The 24,855-nt window shown below is 45.0% G+C and overlaps 1 protein-coding gene across 2 annotated transcripts in view; it reads left to right on the top strand.

Annotated features, from left to right (window-relative positions):
• Window positions 1-24,855, top strand: part of SUFU (SUFU negative regulator of hedgehog signaling) — a 91,626-nt gene that overhangs the window by 57,957 nt on the left and 8,814 nt on the right. The window contains exons 7-10 of one of the 2 annotated variants that reach the window (XM_030488574.1): window positions 878-1,031; window positions 2,585-2,696; window positions 13,305-13,439; window positions 14,925-15,063. In XM_030488574.1, the coding sequence (XP_030344434.1) occupies window positions 878-1,031; window positions 2,585-2,696; window positions 13,305-13,439; window positions 14,925-15,063 (540 nt within the window). Of the gene's footprint in view, window positions 1-874; window positions 1,032-2,584; window positions 2,697-13,304; window positions 13,440-14,924; window positions 15,064-24,855 lie in introns of both variants that reach the window. The other variant, XM_030488573.1, reaches the window with a different exon arrangement.

The following is a 24,855-nucleotide window of genomic DNA, read 5'->3' on the forward strand; positions in this document are numbered from 1 at the left end:
CTTGTGGGGCAGAGGTGGAAATTCAGACTAATGCCAGGTTCCCCAGCAGGTAGGTGTCCTGTGGAAGTGCTGGCTGTAGCTTAGGGCAGGCTTGCTGGCTGCAGATGCACATGTCCTTGAGAAAATACATGGTGTCTGGGAACATCCAGCTGCTTATGGTTGGTGTATGACACCTTATGAGGCCCAAATGGTGGTTGCATGCATGGAAAGTCCAACTTGCAAGGCAGGAAATTGGTGTGTTTTGCTGATAAAGCTATGCAAGAACTTTGACATTGTGAACAGACCTGTGTCTCCTTGCACGTTTGTCCTTTGCTGAACGCTCTAGCACATTGAAAAGTGTTGGTTGTCTGGTTTGCCAGTGATGAACTCTTGTGAATGATGAGTCTCTCTTTGGGCTCTTTTCATTGTGGGATTCCTTGGTAATCTTGGAAAGAGAACAAGTCTATTCAGGAGTTTGCTATCACTGACATACACTAGGTAGGCTGCCAAGCTGTGCTTCATAGAGGAGTGTATAATGTACTTTGAGTTGGTGTAAATCAGAGCTAACACTGAAAGAAGCAACACTGCATACCCCAAACCATCAGTTTCCACCTCTCTCTTTCCCTGCTTTATGCCTGCTAGGGCCATGTAGTGAAGCAGCGGGGAAGGAGGAGGATTTCAGACCAACCTGCTATGGAAAAGGTTTGTTCCAGTTCAGACCAGCTCCCTGATTTTGCTCAATGTGCAGTCACTGTTAGCTGATACATCAAAGTGTGGAGGACAGAGAGTGGAAACTGACCGCAAATGGGGGACATGCAGAAGCTGCTGCCGGGGTGGGTTCAGCTCGGGTTCAAGCAACACCCAAAAACGTCTTGGGGTTTTGGATCTTTTCAAGCAGGAGAGAGTGGACAAAGGGATTGAGACAGATGGCTCAAACCTGAGTGGGGTGAGTGCCAAATGTGCCTGGGACGATCTCAGCCGGCCCCCGGAGGATGATGAAGACAGCAGGAGCATTTGCATTGGGACCCAGCCACGGCGGCTCTCTGGGAAAGGTGAGAGGTCCTGGGCCGAGCCACTGCTATGGCCTTTCGGCTTGTTTTCTGGTGGGTCTGGGCAGTGGGCTGAGTCATGCAGCATCTTGGGGTTCATAACAAACACTGCAGTTGCTGGAAGGCTCAGTATGTCACAGGGGAGCGAAAGGAATTTTGGTGTGGCCTCTTTGAGAAAGGCAGGAGAGCAGAAAAGAGATCTTTGTGTTGTTTTGTCTAAATGCTTCTTTCAAGTTTTAGGCTATTGCTAATCTAAATCTGCACAGTTAAACTGAGCACTGGGTGAAAGAAACCAGGACTGTAAACACCTGCAAGGTGAAGCAACTCCATTTTCCCAGGATGTGCTCCTTTATTAACATTGTCACTTCTTGGGTGGCAAGTTAGACTGATACTGCGCATTTCTGTAGGTGAACTCAAGTGATCTTGCAAATACGGAACTCTGGAAAGAAGAAATAAAATACAGTGGAGTTCCCCTTTGCAGTGAGATGTTATCTCAGGGTACAGATGTCACAGCCATTACACGTGCTTGAAATTACACGTGTTACCTTTCAAGTGGGTGAAACAATGTAAAATTGGAGGGTTTGATTTTTCCTGGAATTAATTATGGTTTCCGCAGGAATGGTATCTTACTTGGTTTTAAGTCCATGGTAAAATAAAAAGCATTTAAATACATATAGGGTTCCTTCTGGCTTCTGTGCAAATATCTTGAGCTGCATCGGATCTAAAAAGGCTGTTTTCACTCAGCTCTGCAAATGGAGAGCCCAAGACTGGTATACGTGATGATATTTGTATATCCTTCAAAAGATTTTTAAATCATTTTGATTTTTTTTTTGTCTACCCGATTGCCACATTTCTAAAAAAAAAAAAAAAAGACGAGGAAACATCTAAGAAAGGAAAGCAAGCATCCTATTGAAGTATTTGGCCATTGGACATTATAGGAAATGAAAAAGTAAGAAGACTGCATCTGAATGGCATGATTTGCAGTTTATTTTCAAATGTGAGCTTCAGGCTAAAGTTTGCCCTGCATAAAATTCCCTTCTTTTGTGAATCTTCTTGTTAATTAATCAACAGATTTGCAAAGCCAATTGCAAAAGCTTGGGAACTTGGGTCCTTGCACTCATTTGGTAAAGGAACAAATTCCTGTTACACCTAACGGGAAAAGTGACTTCCAGCGCAAAGGCTGGCAGTGTCGGGAGGTTCTGTGGGAGCTGCAGAAACAGCAAACACCTCATTTTATGAAAGGATACAAAACTACTCAGAATTTCCTCATCAGGAGGGCTCAGTACCAAAGGTTCCAGCTCTTCTTGCCTGACATAACATCACAGCCCAAACCAAGAGAATTCAGTCTGACCTTCTAAAGTGAAATGACTCCTAAGGTGCAGAAAGAGCTGATAAGAGTTAACCCTTAGAGATCTTCATTTCTTTCTGAAGGGGAAGAGTTTAGATGAAACACACCATAGAAACAGGCCTTAAAAAAACCCTAACCAACTGATATCTCCTTGTGTCTGTGATGTTTCTGAGGATTCTAAATCATGTTACAAAAATTCTCTTTGCAGATACCGAGCAAATCAGGGAGACACTGAGGAGAGGGCTTGAGATTAACAGCAAACCTGTTCTACCTCCGATAAATTCACAAAGACAGAACGGGTTGAACCACGACCGAGCACCGTAAGTTTCACCCTGCACACTCCACACTCAGATGGTGGGCACAGGGAGGCTAAAGAGTTCAAAAAACAAAGTTAAAGCTGGGTGGGAAGAGACTTGGCAGGGGAAGAGGAAGGCTAGCAGCAAATACTTGCAGGGCATAAGGATGGAGAAGAGTTGTTCAGGTTGGCTTAATGGGCTGATACTCAGGAGGGCAGATTTTGAGGAGGGTTTTGGACAAATCTTGCTAATGCAGAGCAGCTCTGTGTTCTGTAGAACCTGCTGTTCATGGTGTACAGTGATTGGAACCAGACTGGACTGAGCCCTGTAAAATGTACTGATACCTATAAAATGTATGATATCCAAAGAGCTAGGTGGCATAGATGAGTGTTTGCTGATATTTTTGCCTAAGCATTTTGATTTCAAGGCCATAATTACAAATCTTTTGTTTAAAATGTTGATTTTTTCCCCCTTTTATTTTTAAGTGACTTTGATCTTACCTTGCTTAAGCATGCACGTACTGGAAGTAATTACATACCAGTACCACCCTGGTCTCTAATAGTCTGTAGACTAACAGGTGATTTAAGTAGGACTAGGTGGGCCTCATTTGTAACTTGACTTCAGTGAATCTACAGGAAATTACCTGTGGTTTCAAGCCATCTCCAGTATCTGTACTTAGGTCTTGTGGGGTTTCTCTTAGGCTTATTTCAGTTGCTAGTTAAATGTCTTCCCATCAATCTTTATGTTTTCATCTAAATGATACAGAAATGCATGCATCTTTGCTGCTCTCTTTCATCTTAGTATTTCCTTTGGTTTCCTAGTCTCCAATGAACATTTGTGCTTTCTTGTTCCAAGAGTAAAGATCATCATGAAGTCAGCTCTTTCCTGTAGTGCCAGGCAGGGACAGCATCCTGCTCTGTTTCAATTCCTGTTTCTTCCTTGATTTAAGTATTTCATGAGAAAAATGCTCCTCATCCTTGGTTAGGACCCTGATGTCCTTTCTTATTCTGTTTTGTGGGTGACTTCTGATCTGCCTTATATATGAATATTTTCAAGTTGCCTAATCCTTTTGAGGGAAGTATTGTGTCAGTTGCTGATGCTGTGTACTAGTAAGTAATATGAGATACCGGTGCTTATTAAAGAAAAATCTCAAGTGGTTTTATTCCTGCTTTTGAAATAATCTTACTTTTGCTGTATAGTAATTCTATGGAGCCAGATTCTGACCTGACTCAGATTTTGAGTAGAATTTCTGTGCCTAAAGGTTGGTCCTGTTGGCCCCACTGAAAAAGCAAAATGATTTGCACAAGTCACACCCAACCTTGGAAGGCTCAAAAGTATTGAGCAGGATTTCTCACAGATGCTGGGCTCTTGCATGAATTTGCATGCCCAGTAAAAGCTCTGAGTTCACAGTGGCTGGGGACAACCAGAGACATTTGGGGTGCACGTCAGGTCAGGGAGGCAGCTGATGGGTAACCCTTAATGCTGGGAGACAGTTGTTGCTTAGATAAGAAAGCTTTATGTTATTCAGGATAAGATAAACAGAGATACACTCAAGACAGGGTGGTGAAAGGTTAGCAGAGGTCTAAGATGAAGCACACAAATATTTACCTGGGGTTTTAACTGTTCTGAGGCACAGAGAGGAAGGCAGGTCAAATTCAGAGCCTCATATCCATGACAGTGCTCTTTGTTGCAAACTTCTCTTACCTATAGCAGCTGCGCACCCACCCTACCTGAAGCCTGCGTGGTAGGAATGGCTGGTCACCAGTGTTTGCCTCCTAGAGATCAATACATTGCTCTGAGGCCTATGGTTACCACTATGGAAACTGATAGCTAGCCTGTTTCTGCATGACAGCAATTAATTTAAGGCAAGAGACCTATCAGCTATGTGTCTTGCCAACGGATAGACTGGTGATAGTACTGAGGGATAGAAGAGATCTCCTCAACACAACAGTGTGTCATAGTACTTTCTTCCTCCATCTTACCGACTACTTTGAGAGGAATTTGGAAAAGGTCTTTTTCTACTTGTGTAGTGGCTTGTCTTCTCCAATTCATGTACCAGATAAAATGGGACTTGTTGAATGCACTGAGCATACTGAGAGGGGTGGTTTGTGCTGGAAAACAGTGTTTACTCACAAACTCTAACTGGTACTTAAATCAGACCTGATGATTACCCTTACTTTGGCTGAAACTTACCAGTCACCACATTTTCCAGCACAGTATGGTACAGACGAAGCCGAAGAGGAAGATCTTACTAGGCCTCAGCCTTTCTTAATACGCTGTCTCAGCATGTCTTATGTGTTTCAGCAAAGTTGCTCAACATGCTATAAACATAAAGTACATGAGCATGATCTGGAGACTCTTGTCTCCAGCAGCTACAGAGGGATGTAACTTAAAGAGTTTAGGTTTTGCATGTAGTAACATATCTACATCATGTTCCCTACAGGTATCTGCAGTGGCAAAGGATGAGACACAAAAAGCACAAAACCAGTGCAGATGTAGTAATTTCATAAGACTTACAAGCCACCTGAGATGAAGGGCAGATCTGCACATAGATGTAGTCCTTCTGGTGCAATCCTTACTTGGGCCTGGTAGGGCTACAACTCAGTTCTGTCTTTCAGTGTAAATCTTGTGTAATCAAAGGCAAGTCATTTAGCTATTGAGCTTCAGTTCTGAATCTATAAAATGGGACTAATAACAATGTCATCTTCTTGAGGCACCACAAGGATAAATATGTTAACGATTACAAGGTGCTGGCTGATGGGAAGCAGGCTTGTGTGTAATCATATCCTGCACTGTACACACCAGACCATAAAATATCAAACCCGTGGTTCATTGCAAGGGTCCTGTGAATAACTAGTGCGTTACAGGCTCCTTGGGAACTTGACAGCAGCACTGTTGGGGCATGGCAAATTGTTCCAAATCCCAAATCTACTTTCCATAGGGAGCACTGCAGAACCCCAGACCGTCAAATTTGCACCCAAATGACATTAGAATCTTAAAGTCTGACACAGACTCTAATGGCTTTGTGCCGAAGAGGAATGTGCTGTTTATTTATCATAGATTTGCAGCCACCAACTGCTTTCCTAGTAGCTTTCTTCCCTTTCTTTTTTCCTAACCCTACCACCCACACACAATAATCTATCAGAGCTTAAAGCCGACAACCTGTTCTGCATTCAGCGTCACAAAATTGTATCAGAAGCACTCAAACTCTCAAATATTTATTTGTATAAAACGTGGAGGATCCGAATTCCATATACATTTCACTGCCTTTGTGTAGTTACAGTTTTCAGCACTTACGCAAAAGCCTCACATTGTTTGGTTGCAGATAGGACTTGATTCAGTGTTCTGGCTCCAGCAAAGCACATACTTACATGTTAAGCATGCATATTACCAGTTGTTCACTGTCCCAGAGTCCTAAAAAAAAAAGTTCCTTTGAGAAAAAACTGGTTTCTGTCAAAACCCTGTTGGGCAGCTGTGGTACTTTGATTCATTAGTGTTATTACTGTAGACTGTGTAGCCCTTTTTCTCCTAAGGATATGAATAAAAGCACTCTTAATGCTTAAAACTGCATCAGACATCTGTTTCTCAAAATGAGTGTTAGCTCAGTTCATAAGCAGCCATTAAATCAGTTCGTACACATTAAACAAAAGAACATGTAAATTAATCTTTGGAAACACGACTAATCATTTCAACCGTAGGTAACATAATACTCTCGATTACAGCTTGGAAAAATGAGGCGCGTATGAATACAAATGTACTTTACAGTGGCGCAGTATTTATTTCTTAGGACCCCTTAGCACCTCAGTAGGTGCTGCTCAGACAGACAGAAAGGCAAGGCTTCCAGTTGCCTGAACTATGCAGATTCACTCTTGTTGCATATAGCGAGCTCTTACTTGTAGGGAACATTTAGATGTCAGACTAAACTGCTGCAACCAAGACCTCAGTGGGCTGGAAGCTCCAGATGTCAAAGTTCAGTGACACTTGTGGAGTCTTGCTTCATTCGCTGTTTAATTTCTTCATGTAATAAGATGGGGGCTGAGTCTTTAGTTGTCCTTGGTAATTATCTCTGTGCTTTCCTGTGAGGTAAGCGAATAGTATCTTCACTTTGCAGATGAAGACAGAGGAGTTAATTTGCCACAGTTGCAGCGAGAGCCAGGGTTGGGATAGGGGAATTCATGACCTTTTCCACCCCTCAAGGGTCCCCTTGATCACGCAATGTTGCTGAAAGTGATGTTTTTCTGCCCCTTGGCTGACTCAGACCGTTCTACAGCTCCTGTGAGCTGAGGCATGGAGTAGAAACCTAGAGCTAGCATGCTGCATTGCTGCACATGCTGAGGCTAAAATTATCAGTAATTGCTACATTTCATTGCGCCAGGAGTCAAGTAATGGCCATGTGTATCCTAGTGTCTGAAGGTGAGGCTCAAGTGTTGGAAAAAGGTCTCCTAAGGCTGCGGTAATTTGACGAGGCTTTTCCAGCATATCTCTCTTGTTTATCACTCTCCCCCTTCTCAAGATGCATAAAGTGGTGTGGTTCAACATGCCTGATTCCCGTATTTCTGTTTGGGATTATCAGATAACTGTGTGTGCCCTGGTCCCCTCATGCATCGCAGTGCTTTGTCCAGGGACCCGCAGTGGATGCCCCAGAGACCTCATATCTCATCTGCATTCAATTTCCAGTCAGAAAGACAGGTGGAGACTAGGGAAAACTGAACATACAGTAGCTCTGTGCCCGTGTGCTAATTCCATCCAGCCCTGAACAGTTTCCAGCTGTGTGGGGAAATGAAGGCAGGTTCCTGGCAAAGAGAGCAGGGAACAACCCTCTGGCAGGTGGGGCTGGCAGGACTGTCCTGGCCGTGACCTTCTGGTGCCCTGCACCCTGAGCATCTCCGGATGTTGCCATTCCCTTGTGGGAAGGAGTTGTGTCACTCCAGGAGTCCTCCTGAGAAAACCCCGAACTGTCACACTGTGTGCCTGGTTTGGAGAGCAGGAGTAACAGAGGCACCACTTCTGAAGTGGAGTCCACTGCCCATGCAGTTCCTCTGTCTTGGTAAATAGTGCATGCTGACTTCTCCTTTCAGTGAGTAGCACTGCGTTAATGCACAATAACAAGCTCCATCTGAGCAGCATTTCTGAGGAAGCTGTGACAGTAATACCAAGATGTAGGATTTGCTTCAAGGCCAGTCTGCACTTTGCTTCTCTCAGTTGCACTGGGTTTTGATTGCTGCTTTCCTTGGGCGGAGGGGAGCTGTTGTCTGTGTAGCTGGTTTCCTGTCTTCAGTTCTTGGAGGCAAACTTTTACATAAAGGGGAACATTTCAGCATTCTCTGAAACTATCTAGTTCTGGCTAGACTTTCTGATTCCGCAGCCATTAAGCTGTAAGTTTCCAATCCAGTCCTGCTTATTTAGGCATGCTCTCTGATCGAGACGCCATTCAGTGGTGTCTTGCTTGAGTAAGGAATGCTGAATGGGGGGAGGCAATATACTTTAGGGAGTGTCTCTCAGCATGAGGCTGAGTGCAGGGTGACAAGCCTGCAAACTAGTAAAGTAAATGTCTGGAAAACCAGTGTCAGAAGAAGTGCAGAGCTGCCACCATGCAATAATTTGCACTTCTGCATAGCTTTCCGCATCTAAGAATCCAAAAGTGCTTTGCAAGCATTGACTTAATCCTTCCAACATCTCTACGTGGAAAAACATCTCAGTTTTACAGATGGGGAACCTGAATCATAAAAGACTTAACTTTGCTCATGAGTCTGCAGGATGCCAGTGGCACAGCCTCAATCTCTCAATCCCTGCTCAGTTGCAGCTCTGGAACAGTCTTGGCCCCTTGACAGTAGTTACTATGCAGCTTTCCAAAGGGATTTGTGAGTGGCAAGAAGAACGTTGCTACTGGCATTGTCCTCAGAGCCCTTCCATGCCAGGAAATGCACACAGAACATCTTCACTATCTGGTTTAACGAGGGTGACGAGTACCCAGGTCTGAGCAGTCCAGCTAGCCTTGTCTCAGTGTGACCACAGCAGGAGCTGTGTAACCCTGTCCTCCCCATTCCTGCACTTGCCTCTGTGCATCTGTGACGTGTGCCGTAACTTTGTTTGCCAAGATGCTTAGGGCTCTTTCCCACAACTGCTCGTTTGCCCTTCAGGGGAAACTGTGGGAAAGACATTGGAAGATTGCCGGCACTGAAGTGATCTTTGACTGTATCTTCATTAGGGAGTGAAGAGGTTGGGAAAGGGAAAAAGGTGGGGGGGGGGGGAGTGGTTCAACCTTTCTCTCCCAGCTGTGTAAGCTTGCACTGATGGTTTGCATTTGCTGGGGTTTGTACTCAGGAAGCAAGGAGCAATGACTCTAACTCAGGTTAGTGATGCAGTAGGCACGCACTCCTACAAAAAGCCCCTGCCATAGCCAGCTTCCAACAGTGGGATTTTGGTATCTGGGAGGATGACTTGGAAATACAGGGAAACTATGCTCCATGTCAGCTTGGAAGGGAACTGAGACCTCCTTCCATGACAGATCCATGAGATCGAGCACTCTGATGATAAAGCAAAATGAAAATGCAAGAATAAATAAACCTTTCTTAATCCAATCAACCTGGTTATTCTTGAATCCCATAAAATAACTGCCAGTGGTTGCTTGAGAAGAGGTTGCTATAAACATGGCTTAGAAGGAGGGGACATCCAAACTTTGTGCAACCCAGTGATTGCACTGGCGATTTTCCAGGAGCCCCATGGGCTGCTGCTAATTGCCATCAAATTAAGGAGGTTGCAGCCACCCTCATCTTTAGTACAAAGAGAGGGCCTCCGGGAGGCTGCAGGTTCCAGCGTGTGGCTCACATTAAGAAGGAGCACAGCATGCCGGGACGTGTAGTCTCCTCAGGCCCTTTGTCCCTGTTGACAGAGGTCTGGGAAAGCTGCAGGCCACACTGGACACCTTTGCAAAGGTTTGACAACCCCTCTATCAAAAAAAAACAAAAGGGGGAAAGAATTAAATTTGGCTTTGTTTAAGTTCATGGGCTGTTAATCAGCATTCACGAGATTTAAAAATAAATAAAAAAACCCCAACAAACCTCATTTCCTCCCTCTCTCTCCTCTGCCCAGAAGCAGACTACTGGTAGAAACCTAAGCTGGAAAAAATAGTTGAAAGTCAGCTAAAGTCACCTTGGTAACTGCAGCAATACACTTGCCCAGAACAGGAGACATCAAACCCAACTACAAACAGCTTTAAAGAAACAAAAAGAATGTAATCATCTAAAGAATTAATGTGACAACTGCCCACGTTTACACCTCCCACCAGCTCCCAATCAGAGGGAAATGCGCTTTAATCTCCTCCAACTCCCCTCCAGTTTCACAAAACACGAGATGTGCAGCCCTTAAACTGGGGCATTTCCGGCATGCTGCTTCCATTTAAATCTACTGCCTTTCCTAATGCAGCAGCCTGGCTTTTCCAGACTTGTTTTTTCTGGACACTGAGAAACATGAATTTTTTTGTGTGGGTTGGATGAAGTATTAAATCTGGAATAGACAAAGTTTGCAACATTTTACGTGATAGTCAGCTAGATCTTAGTCATAACAAGTAAAACTTCACTAGCTTTTGCTGCTGATTTATTTGGTGATGGGGTGGAGGAAGCAAAGGCTTACGGGTAACTGACAGTTGTAAAACCAGGGATGTTAGTGTTAGAAAGCAAACTTTTTCTACATTTTCTTCTGAGGCTGAAAACTACAAGCTGTGGATGGCAATGTGTGTTATGACATTTTATTAATAACAACCTCGAAGTCCTGCTGACCCTTCATCTGGGCCATCGCCCTTTGGAAGGATTTCCATTCCCCAAAAGAGAATTTTAAGGGGTTATGCCAAGCCCCCGTGTCATGCAACATATTCCAGAGTCTGAAAGTAATTGCACTGTGGCCTTTTGAATGTGTTACACGCAGTCCACAACACAACTCTTGTTTAGAAAAGTTTAGCTTAGATAGGCGGTTATTTGGTGTCTGCTACTGGAGTTTCACCCTTAACTTTAAATAGCTGGAATTGTGTGAGAAACACAGAGACCGTGACTATTTTGGGAAGGTTTTGTGGAAAGGATTAATACTTTCATGTCATTCAAAGTATTAACTACTATTTTGCTTCACTCCTTCACCTTTTTGACAGAAGGGCTGGTTACTTATTAATGTGAAGTCATAATTATTGACAGCCTTAAAGTCATGACAGTTCCGTTTAATAGTTACACATTAGTCAACATCTTCTCTTGAGCATGTAATGACAAACAGCATTTGCTGGTTTTAATAAGACTTAGAAAGCTTTGCCCCTTGTCTCCAGAATATTGTCGTCATTCCTATTATTGCATTAGCAACCAGAGGCTGTTTCCCCTCCAGCCTGTGGCCCCGTTGTGCTAGCAGCTGTACTGGATAGCATGGTAGGAACCTAAAATCCCACTTTCAGCTCAGGGAGGTTTGGAGCCCATGGGCATTGGGAACTGTCCTGCGTCTGTTTGTCCTTCTGAAGCATGAACCTACAGCAGCAGTTGCCTGGGAGGCTGTAAGGGGACATAGAATCACAGAATCATAGAATGGTTTGGGTTGGAAAGGACCTTAAGATCATTTAGTTCCAACCCCCCTGCCATGGGCAGCAGTCCAGGTGACAAGGGCACAGTCTCTTGTCTATAGCAATAATATTGCTGTAAAACTCCTGATCTGCTCCAGGGTGCATAAACTCTGGAGCTGCATTTAACGAGTGCAAGCTTATGGCCTGCTTGAAAATCATGCATTGCTAATGGGTGACCCTTTTGGTAGGGGTTGATAAATGAATGATTGGAAGCCGTAGACCACAGGCTGACTTTCCCACAGCTCACTGTGTATATAAGATCTGATAAGGAAGTTGAAGCAAAGCTTAGCTTAAGGTCAACTGATCATTAATCAACTGTAACTGCACTTCTCAGGTAATCAGCCTGCAAAATGCTGGCCCACTCCACTCTTTGAAGACCCCACCTACAAAGAGCTGTAAAATGTTTGCTGAAGTAGATTAAACACAGCTTTAAGTGCCACCTGTAGACTACAAAGCACGTTGTGTCTTTGCTTCAGGGTTAACCCACCAAACTGACGCTCTGCTGACTGTCAGTCCATCACCCCACCTCGTGTATAAGCTGTGTCCTGACTTACTGTGTCCTTGCTGGGCCCACAGTGCTTTTCTGTGTTGCTAAGGCAGAACTTGGGACACGTTTTAGTTTTGTGTCTTGCAGGCAGCTGAGCTGCTCTGGTTTATTTTTATTCCTCATGTTTCTGACCTGGTCATGCAGAGTGTTTGTAGGAAAGCACTGTGAGGTACCAGGGTTTAGCTTGTATCCTCATTTCAGAGTGGAAAGCTCAGCAGTCTGGGTGAAAGGCTCACCTGGGTCTGGGTGACCTGGCAGAAGCAACAGACTAATCTGCTTTGGAAGCCACACTGAACTATATTACTGTGTGAGTGGTGGATGGGAGTAATTTTGGGACAGCACCCAAATGTAAAATCAAGTAGAGTTGTGATTTAAGTCAGCTCGTGAGGGTCAAGCTGTTTCTTTACGACCTTTTCCAGATGTACATTAAAGTGGCTCCTCCTGGGTGGAGAAAGGACCAGGTTTACCAGTGTTCCCAAATGGAACCACAGCCTGATAGCCTTGTTTGGCTTTTCCTGTCCTTCTCTGGTGATTCTGCGCTACAGAAACTATCTTAACAAAGTCTTACCCCTACTAAGTTCACATGGAATGCCAGGTGGCAAAAATACATTGCATATCAGACACATCACATCAGTCCATGTCATCTGCAAAAATTGTAAACCCCTCTGTCCTTCATTCTTTGTTCTGGACTATCAAGTGAGGGATCACGCTGATGCTCTTTGAACATATAAAGTGTTTATGGTCAAGTATTTTGAGATATACCATTGGATTATCTAGAGGATTCTTTCTGGCAAAGTTCCTAATTATGTAACAGCATAACCTTTAGTCCCAGATTCACAATATGCTGGTCTTGCAGAAATGAACGAATAAGAAAGCAAAGCTGTATTGTCTTAAAGCAGCTCCACTTACAAGGGAAAACAATCTTCAGATGTCCTACTTGTCACATGTAGAGTCCATCTTTTGGCTGTTGCACTTGATGCTGGTGGAAGAGGAGGGTTCTCAAAACCTTTTGGTTGAACTGTGCAAAGAAATTACTTAGAGACAATTGTAGGGATGCCTCAGACCTCAAAGAGATTCAAGCAAGGGCACAAGGGACTGGACAACTCTTTCCTGCAGGCCACTGCCTAAAAAGTCCTGAAGATAGAGCAAAAGCAGGAGGGAGGGTAGACCTGGTAATTCTTCCAAGCCATTTTAAGGGGGTTTGGAGAACGTAGTTTTGCTCCAGTTCTTTCCAGAAATTTTATTTCTTGTATGCTGGGAAGGGATGCACCATGTGTGTGCACCAATTCAGATCCTAGGTTGTCAAATCAAGGTGAAGAGCTGCATGCTGGGACTGAGGGAGGCTGTGTCTCAGTAGGGGAGATGAAAACTCCGAGGTGTCTTTGTACAGTTTGCTCCTGTGTCCTTCAGCATTCGCACAATCGCTCTGAAACACAGCAGAAAGCACACAGCACTGGGATCCTAAATATGTGCATTTTGTCTCTTCTCTTAGAAGCCGTAAGGACAGTTTAGAGAGCGAGAGCTCAGCAGCTATCATTCCTCATGAGCTAATCCGCACGAGGCAGCTGGAGAGTGTACACCTGAAATTTAACCAGGAGTCCGGAGCACTCATTCCCCTCTGTCTAAGGTGAGCGAAGCTGTCCTCCTCCTCAGCTTGTGCTAACATGCTGCTTTTGCCTTGTGGCATTGTTTCACCATACAGACATGCATGCAATGGGTCTTTAAAGGCCAGAGCTGAGATATTTTGCCAAAACACATTAGAAACAGATGATTCTTTGCATGTGCGTTCATCAGGGTAAGATTGTTTCTCATTCTTTTTATGTCCTCCAGTGTATTTTGAGTGCTGAAACAGGACAGGGTTAGTATGGGGGGGTTTAATAATCTAATGCTGGCAACTATGTGATAAAGAAAGGATGTCTTAACATACTCTGTCAAAGAAATCCCTTAAGTTGTTAATTCTGGCTTATGGGCTCAGACACAAGTGGTTGTGCAAAGTCTGTTTGCAGTCAGTTCATGCATGCAAGTGTGTTTTTCAGACAAATTATGTCACTTACATGACTGAAGGAGCAAAACATTGCATGCATGCTCTGCACATTCTTTTGAAGGTTCAGGCTGTGCATACCACTGTAAGTGACTTTTCTAGGTTTCCACAGTTTCAGTGAGCACTGTTTTTAAAAATACCTGTGGCAAATATCGTAGTCCTTAACATAAAGATGAACTGTGGGGTTGAGACAAATGATTGTAGGTGACTGAGTTACTGTAGCTTAATGAGTTACATATCTGTAGTATCAGAGTTAGCAGCAGCTGGTGCACACTTGCCTGTGCCTGTTGAGAAACCAGTGGAATAGTTAACGTGAACGTATTTTATTTTACATCACAACTGTGTGAATGGTCTGTCCTGATCAGTTACCACATCTCAGCTGACCAGCAGTAACTCATCAAGCAACTCTGACTCTGTTAGGCACTATATATCTTACTTGAAGTTTTCCCCCTTGCATGTTGAAAGCCGTGCATGCGTGTCACACATGCTCTGAGTCTAGATACCAGAGCCATGATCTTCCCTCTGGAAAGCACTGAGAGAAAAAAAGGGAAGTGATACTGTAGATGGTCAGGTACGCATGTTTTCTAGGAATTTGCTTAATACAGATTACATTTATCAAGCACGAGGGCAATGGATTACTAGGCATTGTTACAGTAGGTAAGTTTAGCCCCACCAGTAAGCCTGCTTAGAAATTCATCTTCATGCTCCCACATGATACAGAGTCTGGATTCCCTTCTCCAGTTTTCATCATACTGAAAGACTGGCAGTCCCCTGCCCTTACATACATCAGCACCTCGTCATGGGGATAGGCATGCAGTGGGATTTAGATGTGTTCTAGTTCTGTAACAAGGCTCTGAGATTAAGGGGGGAGATAAGGGGGAACTCCCTGCTTCAGAAGGAGGCTTGTGACCTGCTTTGTGGAGCAAATCATACATATGTATTGCAGAAAAATTAATAGTTGCTGCCTTCAAAAAGGTTTCCCATGCTGATGGCAGAAGTTACAGATCTTCATCATTCTGTTGTACGTTGCTCACACCCTCTCAATTCACACACGTATGTTTTATTCCCCAGGGGAAGGCTCTTACATGGACGGCACTTTACATATAAAAGTATTACAGGGGATACAGCAATCACGTTTGTATCAACGGGAGTAGAAGGAGCCTTTGCTACAGAAGAGCACCCCTATGCAGCACATGGACCTTGGTTGCAAGTGAGAGAGCCTCCTTCCTTTTTCTCCCCCTTCCTCCTTTAGTGTGTCCTAAAACTGATCCTGCTAAGGGCTTCTGTGGTTTAAAACTGTAACAAACCTGTGTTTTCTGCTGCACCATCTCTCATAGCTCTTGTGTAATATTTTCAGTAATTATGGACTCAAAAAATAATGGTTACTATTGTTACTATTTATATTAATGGAACTCAAATTGATAAGCAGGGGCTGGAAAGTTAAAAAATCATCTGTGAATGCAGTAGTGTCCATTTTGTGGAGTCAGCGAACACTTTACAGGCTGTATTTACTCTTGATTTCTTCCAGAAAGGAATTTGGGGAGGCAGAGTGGAATGACCTAAACAAGAATGGAGCCAGGGCAGAAGAGCTAGAAAGCTGTGGGACTGTGATCCTGCAGAGCCAAGATCTCAGTTTTACATCATCACTAACAGGGGAGCAGCACACAGAGCACTGCTTCTTTCAGTTTTAGCTCTTTCCAATTGATTCTTTGACAAAAGCTCGTGGTTGTAGAAGCACCCACACATTTTCTGCACCCAGAGTTTTTCAGTATCACAGATTTTTCCTTGGAAGCTCCCCATCTGCTTAATGTTGAGGGTGAGCCCTATGGAGCAGTGATGCACTAATGATACAATGGTGTATCACTATTCTAACCTTGAATTTCTTCATGGTTATGAACATACTGCAAAAATAAAAAAGCTTTGAGGAATGTGTTTATGCAGAAGAGCCCATCTCTGAGGGACTATATGTATGCACTAAGTCTCTGCCTTCATTGTTATTGTGGCATTCCTTCCTCCACTTATGTTTTGAAGGCAGGGGTTTGTTTTAGCATTGCAGTGTTGCAGTTAACCTTCCAGTGACTTGTTCTCAAGGCATTCCACTGCCCGTGTTCATATGTCTGGAGGACATCATACCTTGAAATCTATATGACTTGTAAAGGAGCTGATCTTGGCTAGAATCATGTCGTGTGTAGAGATTTTCAAAGAGCTTTCGTGCTTTGATTGTACTGACTGGAAAGTGCAACAGTCCTCTAATGATTAACAGCATAGGGTCAGGTTTAAGGGTGGGTCATTTGCTGTTGGTCCCTGGGCTTGCCAACACATGATACACAGGATCTTGTGACTGTGTTAACTCCAAACATAAGTGTTTGTTTGCATTTACATCACATCTTGAAATGTATTGATGTGTAGAGTAGTCAGGTAACCTCTAAATTGTGAATAATGGCAATAATCAGGTCACCATTCAGACATGTTAACCCTTATGAAACTGGTTGCTTCCATGTCTATTACTCTGGTGGAAAATTATGGAGGATTTTTGGAGTAGGTGGGTGGGAAAGGTGGAGAATTGCTGGCTTCTGAGCAGCAGCAAGAAGCAAGTTCCCTCACTTGTCTCCTACACAAGGTCAGCGTATTGGATCTTCTCATCTGACGTGACTGGCTCTGCTGCTGGCTCCTGCCCTGTCCTGTGATGAGCATGAAGGAGGACAGACTGGCTGGGGGAGGAAGGGAGGCTAAAAGCAGCATGGGACAACTGGTAGAGCACCCGGTTGTGTGAGATACATGTGGGAGTGTCTGAGGCTCTTGGCTTAATATGCAATGGGAGGCTTGATCCATGCTCAGCAGTCCCTTGTGGTGTTGGGAGCAGAGGAGGGAGGTTCATGTGGCTTTGCTTCAGAAGGAAAAGAAGTTGTGGTGCATAAAATTTCCAAGGAGGCGAGCTGTGTTTGGTGTAGTCCCTTGCAGCCTGGGCTGGCCGAGTTGGCAAGCCCTGCAAAGCTCTCACTGCAAGGCCCAGAGAGGATTTTCCTCTTTCCCTGCTTGAGACCCCAGGCACAGTGATGAGCTCCAAGGAGAGTTGGTGTCTGAAAGCAGATCACTGCAATGCAGGGGCTTGTTGCAAAGAGAAGTAAATGGAGGCACCATAGAGAGAAAGAGAGATGGCAAGCATCTCCTCCTGTGGACTTTTCTCCTATCTTAGGGGAGAAATAAGAGCTTGAAAAATCCTGACCTCAGCTCTGCAGCAGCCAGCAACTGCCTTCTCCTGAGGCTGAGTTTTGGTGCAGTGAAAGCCCAAACCTGCAGACTAAACACAGTACCACCTGTTTACATGCCGTGGGCTGGAGCGGAGCGTGTCCAAGGGGGGACAGGCCATGGAGCTGCTGCAATCAGCCCAGGCTGAGAATGAGCTGAGAGTTGCTGTGCTGCAGTGCAGGGCTAGTGGATGGCAGGAGTTTGGCAGGTCCCAGCGCCATTCCCACCGGACAGGTGTCCATATCCCCACCACAGCTGGCACTCGGCTCATTTAGCTGTCTCAGCAGAAAAGGCCAGGAGTCATTAGACCATGGAGATTGTATGCCCCATTTCTATCAACAGCCTTTCCAGGTCACGTTCGAGGCATGTTCATAGGGGAAGCCTGTCCTGCTGCTGCCCATGCTCTGGGGATGATTAGATTATTTCATTCTCCAGAGCTGTCAAATTGGCACCTTTCCCAAGTACTTGGAATTCCCCCCCCCCCCCTTTTTTTTTTCATTTAAGTAACATTTAATTAGTTCTAAGAAGCCAAATTCTATTAAAGGTCTAAGCATGTCAGGCTGGTTTTTTTCTGAACTTCTTCCACTGTGTCATGTATTGTTGAGTAGGGAAATTGCTTTGACTCAGAAATGTACAAACATATTCAAGAAGTCCTCCTTGTTAACACTAGACTCCTGTTTATATGCTAGTTACCCTGGCAAAGTCTCTGATGTGTAACACTTGCATTAACATTATACATGATCAAAGGCTTCCGTGGTTCTTTCTTCCACTCCCCCTTCCCCCAGTGCTGTGACAGCAGAGCCCCCACACTGCCTCTTAAGCACCTCTGCTCTCCTTTCCAAGGGGTTGATGTTCCAGATGCACAGTGAAAGGCTGTGCAGGAGGTGTCTGGCCCCATGTTGGAGGATTAGGGATGCTGACCATGCAGACAGACTCTGACATTAACCACCCCACGGTAACATTCGTATTCCTAGTGGAGCATCCAAGGTTCTTGGTCCATCATCTGAGTTGTGCCAAGCATGCAGTTAATCTCACAGATCAACCTTGTTTGTCTCTAAAACCTACCCAAAGCAAGGTGAGGTTGTTCGTGTGTTCTCTCTCCCTCCTTTGCTTATGTTCCAGCAGATGATAAAGGTCTGTTGAAATGTGTTTCTGATCAAGCCGGTCCCAATAAAGTTGCCTGAGCCTTTAATACATATTAATATTATCCTGGGGTAGTTTGTGTCAAAGCCTGTCAGCATGCATCATCCTTTGGGAATTACCATCATTAAGTCTCCAGTGATGGGAGTCAGGACATGCTTCTGCAAAGCTCCTCTGCTTTTATGTGGAGCTCTCTGCCCGTCTAGCACAAAGCAGACTGTTCTCCCCTCCTACCTTGCTCACCTGGACTGCTTACTCTCCCCAGAGGGGAGAAGGAGGTTTGTTTAACCCTACCTTTAGATAACTTCTGCTCCTGCTGCTTTAGGCAGTCATTGTTCTAGGGAAGAAGATGACACTCAAGTCTTTGATCATGTGCAACGTACATGTTACGCATCAGATATTGCTGCAGACTCTGCCATACAAGCCAGTACAGTGCAGTAAAAACAAACCTAAAGAGTCCTCATTAACTGCAAAATCTAGCACACAGAATGTAAGAAATATCTCTGCACTTCAGCCTTGCCTCTGTTGCACGTGTATTTCAATGCTATATCTGACTGAAGGATCGATCATACCTGTTTTTCACAAAGCATGCCTGCCTCATTCAGTGCACAGAGATGCAGCATCCATGGGGGATGAATCAGGAGTGTGGAATAAAGTAGACTCTTGCCTATAGGACGTCCCCTTTGTTTGTTTGTCAAAATTAAAAGGTGTGTAGTAAATGAGGCAGGTAATTGCAGAAAAATCACAATAGTTTTATGGCGAAGCCTTTTAGATGTTGCCCTGGAGAACTGGATCCCATTCTTGCCTCTACTACTCTGTTCCTTCTCTATGCTTTTCCAGAGTCTTAAACTAAAATGTACTCGCATGGCAGCTGAGTTTTTATTCCATGTTTTCTGGGTGCTCAGCTCAAGATCTGAGGTCTGAGCTGTGCTGCCAGCAACAGGAGGAAGCCAGGAGGAATTCCTCTGTGGATACCACTGTGCCCCACAGGGATGAGTGGGAAAACAGGGACCTGCAAGTCTCGAGACAGGCACCCACAAGAAGTAGACATTGAGATTCAATTTTCTCTTCACTTATTTTCCCATGTCTGTTCAGGAAAACCTTCTTCCAGTCATCCTGTGAAGATTAATTCAGTGCTTGCCAAGCATTCCAGCTCCACAGATGAACACCAGAAACAATTTCAGGAAGAGATTAAAATTTGTTCTTGCAGGTCAGGAGAAGGGATCTCTCTGGGGCAGGGGGTCAGCCTGGGAGTCGAAGACCCGTGTTTGGCTCGCTGCTCTTGCAGATATTCTCTGTGACTTTGTTACGGCTCTCTGCTTCTCTCAGCCTCCCTCCCCCATCTGCTGCATGGAGAGGAGCGCTTCCCGGCCTCGCTGAAATGTAAGGCTGAGCACGTCAGAGGCTGTGAGAGTGGTAAGGACAGTAAGATTAGGTACTTCCAGTGTAATCCATGCTGGCAGTAGTTGGATGGAGCATACTAAATAAAGGGGAAGAGAGTAGGAGGGAACGGGGAAGCAACTTGAATGATAATGAAAAGAAATGATGACTAATGCTGCATTCAGTGAGCAGAACCATCCTGAGGACTAAGCAGGGCACAGGTCTTGTGGGAGAAAAACTGCAGGCGATCCTGTGATTACAGATTTGTTTTGTGAGGCAGACATACGCTGGAGCCAAATTAGCATGGCACAGACAGTCTCTGTGCAGCCATTTCCAAAGTTTTGTATGCCCAATGTCACTGGTCTCTGAGTCTAGAGGGTTTTTATCCAGGTAACTTACTCGGTTTCAGGATGATTCGGCAGATGGAGGCTATGGTTCATTTGCAGTTGGCACCCTCCAATTCTCAGCACTAGGTCTGTGTCTCCATGTGAGCTAAGCAGCTCACAGCAGTGGTAGGTTATTATCCTCTGGCACCAGCCACTGCTGGAGGATGCTCTTTGCTCGCCTCCCATGCCAATGGGTTCGCAACATCCAGCAGACAGCATGTAGATGCTGAGGCTGTGGAAATGGGGTTCTCCTCGAGTTTCCTTGCCCTTTGTGTCGCCTCCAGCCTTGGCCTCTGATCTGCTCTCCATCCTGTTTTTCTGTGTCTCCGTCTTCCTCTCATCCTGGCCCGTCTCTGCTTTCCTCTCCTCCCCTTCATTCAAGTTGGCAAATTCCTTCTCCTCCTCCTCCACACGGCCTGACTTCCAGCAGAAACGCTGAGAGGGCTGGAGAGTTTCCCTGCCTTTAGTCCTGATGTGTTTGGTGCCATAGCAATCCCTCACCGCTCAGAGGAATGATCAGAGGGAAAACTACTCCTTAGCTACCTCTGCCCTCTGTTTGGGGCAGAGCTGCCTTGGGCTTGAACATGCTCTATGAAGAAGGACTCTTCATTGCATTTTTCTGCCTTTCTCTGAAAGGCTATGGACAAACAGTAACTTTGAGAGGCTTCTGACTTCGCAAAGCATTTCCACGATCAGGAGAAAGACTTTCTCTTGACCTTCTGAGTACTTTTTGGCTAATCTCACAAGGGGTAGTTCTTGTGTTTTGCAACAGAATGATCATACGCATTTGTTAGTTCTGTCAAAAAATACTTTTTCCAAAATACCTCTCTGAGATAACTTGATTCCTTTTCCCCTAAAAGCCTTTTAAAAAAAATAATAATGAAAAGGCATCCAGCATGGAAAAATAAGTTGAGGCTTAGGACAGCAAGGTCAAACTTCTCATAGAAAATGTTAAATGTGCCTGTAGGCAGGATAGGTACATGGAGGCTGTGGGAAGCATCCAGCATTCAGGAGCTATCAACATGCGCTATCTGCTGTCTCGGCAATGGGGAGAGGATTACTGTGAGCAGGGTCATGGGGGATGATCCATTCTTTTGGTTTGGCAACCTAAGTGAAAAATCTGGGGAAGAAGATCAGACTGAGCCCAATCTTTAAATATTTTCAGTTTTTCTTGCTGAAACAAAAGCCTTAAAGAGACCAAAAGCTGAAAAAAAAAATCCTTTTGTGTTGAATGAAACCAGAAATAGAAGGTTTTCTTCAATAAAAAAAGCTAGTTTTGCAGAATGGAGCTGGAGTTGTTAGAAGTTTTGCCTTTTCTAATCAATATTGGAGGGATAAAACACTTGCGTAGGATATGAGAAACTCGTATTTTATTGCCTTCCTTTTATTTGAACCCACATTTCTACTTCTTGGCTTTATGGACACCACAACTATAGGGTATTTTGGTTCTTCCTCAGCTCATCCAATTGGAGTTGTTCCACATCATATAAAACACTGAATTAGTCACAGAGACAGAGAGCACAAGAGAATGACTGTTCCGGTAGAGTTAGGACATTCCCCTGGAAATGAGCACATCTGGTTCTTCTCTCTGCTATACCACATGTTAAATCATTTACGCACATTGGCATAATGGCAGCAGTAGAGGTTCTAAGCAATGTTTGAAAGACCTACTCTGGTGCTTGGAGTGGTCACTTGTATGTTGGAGTTGGGTCAAGTCTTCTCTTGAAGAGACAGGGATTGATTTTTGGTCTCCCCAGACTTCAATAGATGTGTTATGCCTAGCATGGTGAGTTTAAGGACAACTCTCACAAGCTGGTTTAAGTCGTGTACAACTACATCCTGCTCTTCTCCAAAGCAGTTTGATGCATTTACCCAAAGAAAAGCTTTTTTCAGAGTCTTTTGAGTGGCTTCCCCCAGATTCTTGAGCAGGTCTAGGAAATCTAAACTAACACTCTTCCAGTCAGCTTATCATCTTCCCCAAATACTACCCAGAACCTCACTGCATTATGCCTTTGTGTTCTTCATCACTGCTGAATGAGACGCTGGGAGAAACACTAGGGTAGAAATGTCCCGTTAGGTCATCACCATCCTCCCCATATCCACTCTCCTGCATCATGTTCTCTAGTGCTTTGTCCAGGCTAGTTTTGGGTGAGTCAAGTTCTTTCATCCTTCTTAAGCCGACTGACTATCCTGCCACCTAATGCCCCTCCCTTGCTACTCAAACTACATTTTGGCAAGTTTGTGTGGGTTTTCTTCCACCCACTTGGAGCATTCCATGAAATGCCTGTTCTTCCTTTGCTTTTTCACTCTGAAAGAATTAGTATTGCCTGTAGCCTTGGCTCCTTTGTCAGCCTTCTCCCCATCTGAGCCAAACTTTATGTGTTCACTCAAAGCAGCCCTGTCTGCAAGACAGATCTCGGTCAGGCTGGGCTCTGAGGAGCCTAGCTCCTTGCAATCAACCTCATAGTTGGGAATGTCATGGAGAGATCCCAAAGGTCAAAATCTTTCAGTGTCATCATATACTTCCTCTTCAGGGATTGTAACATCACGGTGTGAAGCAACAGGGTCCCCGAGGCATCTGTGAGTGGATGTTTTTCCTTTACGAGGAGGATTGTGAATCTCCTGGAAGAGCAACAGTGGAATTCCCCATCAAAGGTGTTTGTTGCAATGCTGGTACCTTTGAGGCTGTAATGAGAGCTGTGGTGGATTCAGGCAGCAAGGTGGCCTCCTCAGGGTGTGACGTAGCAAGGTGATGTGACAAGACCTCTGCCCTGAACCACTTGCAGTCAAAGCAAAGCAGTGCAAAGAAGGCAAGGGGAGAGCATAGGGATGGGCTGGGGGATGCACAAAGCATGATTCATCAGGGGGGTTTCTTGGTAATGTTTAAGTTCAGTGGAAAATGCTGACACGCTTTAACTTCGCTTTTTGCTGTGCTGTCGAAACATTTTCAGGGCAGAGGGCTCCTAAAAGCTGCTAGATACTTACACATCTAACAGATGACATATGGCTTAGGGTACAACTGCTCCACCCATTCCAGATATAGGACCTGGATGGATGAACAGTTTCTTTGGAAGGGTTGGCATGGTTACATAGGGGTTTATTGCAATGTGTCCCCACCTTCTCTGGCTGAGCCGTCCAAGCCAGCTCTGTACTAAGTCCAGAACTAATAAAATGTGGTTTCTTTTCTTCGACAAACCTGCTAGAAAAGCAAGCAGCAGTGTTTAATACAAACAAAGTGCTAGGGCAAAGTGTGGGATTGTTTGGTTTGTTTCTAGGTAGGCAAGAAAATAGGGTATTACCAGTAAAAGCACCCCTGTTTAATTGTCCCTGGGCCAATCGCTTGTGTCTTGCCCTGGACAAAGCATGTTTCCTGAAGTTGGAAAGAGCTGCAGCTCGATTCCTACCTCAGCTTCCGAAGGTCCTCCTTGATCAAAGCTGTGCCAGGCTTTCAACACGAGTGTGACCTCTGGTCTCAACCAGCTTTTCCTGAGCTGAGAACTTCAAGCCCTCATAGTAGTGTTGAACCCTTATATGAGATGGGGTGTTAACTGTGGGCTGGTACCTGTAAGCAGACTATAAAGTCTCTAATGTTTCACTAAGCACCAGTTGCTTTCAAAGTCAGCCCTGGAGCCCCATGACCTTGTGTACGTTTTCAGATCTCGCCTGTTTTCATACACTTGCAACCGCATACCTGTAACAAGTCACGATACAGGTTTCTCAACTATCTGCGGGTATGAAAAGCTTCAACACAAGCTCCTTCAGTTGACCCGTAGGTAAGCCCTGTAGGTAAGAAGTAGGTTTCAGCAAGCTCAGGTGAGTCTTGCCACGAGAGGGAGACAGCATGCACGTAGCCCATGTGTTCCCTGAGCACATCCACCTGAATATGACAGCCTAGCCTGGTATTTTGTAACGTGTCTGGACACATGCAGTTGCTAGTGAAGAGTGAGAACCCAAACTTTGGACCTCAGTTGTGCAGTAGGTACCTGTGATAGAAAACAGGGACTTATCTGTTGGCTAGTCATCATCTTCCAAGCATCTACAGCGTGAGTAACAGCCGCAGAGCACACAGAAAATGGAATCTTGATCTGCTAGCAATGGGATAGCACGTGTCTGGGCCTCTCTGGGTCAGGTCAGGGACATCCTGGTGCAAGCAGGACCGTGCGGCACCGAAGGAGATGTTTCAGATACTTGCAGCTGGCTGGCGAAGCCGTTCCCTGTTCATATTGCAAACAGCCATTACAAAGGCTGAGCTACACCCTGTAACCAGCTTCAGCAGGCTGGGCCGGCGGGAGTGTTTGCACAGAGCTGTGAAAACACAGCGCTGCGAGCGCCTGGCTCTGCGGCACCCAGGGCGCCCGCTGCCACTCGGGAGAGCGCCTCTGCTTCCTCAGCACCAGCCGGGAGATTTCATGGGAGAGGAGGCTTGTTCAGTGTGCATGGGATGGCTTCGTTTGCCCTCCAGGTTGCACTGCATTTTCCCATGGTTGCAGCACAACAGCGAGGCTGTTTTCCTATGGGAAGGGAATAAGCTGCTTCATCATTGTGATCTCTGTGCGGTGTCCTGTTGATAAGCTCAGTTAACAGCATCGGAGGAAAACTCTAGATTCAGGTCTGAAATATAAAGTGAACGGGGCCTATTTGTTTAATTTGAGCTTCTAAGGTTTAAATCCCAGAGGAAATTAAATTAGGTGCCTAGAGCAATGGCAGTCTGTCATGTTTATTTGCTGGGAATGTCACCTTTAATATCATGCACATATAACGTGTGTGTGTTAATGTAATGGGGTATCATACTGTGCAGGAGCAGGCATGCTACAAGAGCTGGAAACGTGAAATACTGTGAGTGAGGG

The sequence above is a fragment of the Strigops habroptila genome, chromosome 5, assembly GCF_004027225.2.
Source record: "Strigops habroptila isolate Jane chromosome 5, bStrHab1.2.pri, whole genome shotgun sequence".
In the NCBI taxonomy this organism is placed as follows: Eukaryota; Metazoa; Chordata; class Aves; order Psittaciformes; family Psittacidae; genus Strigops; species Strigops habroptila.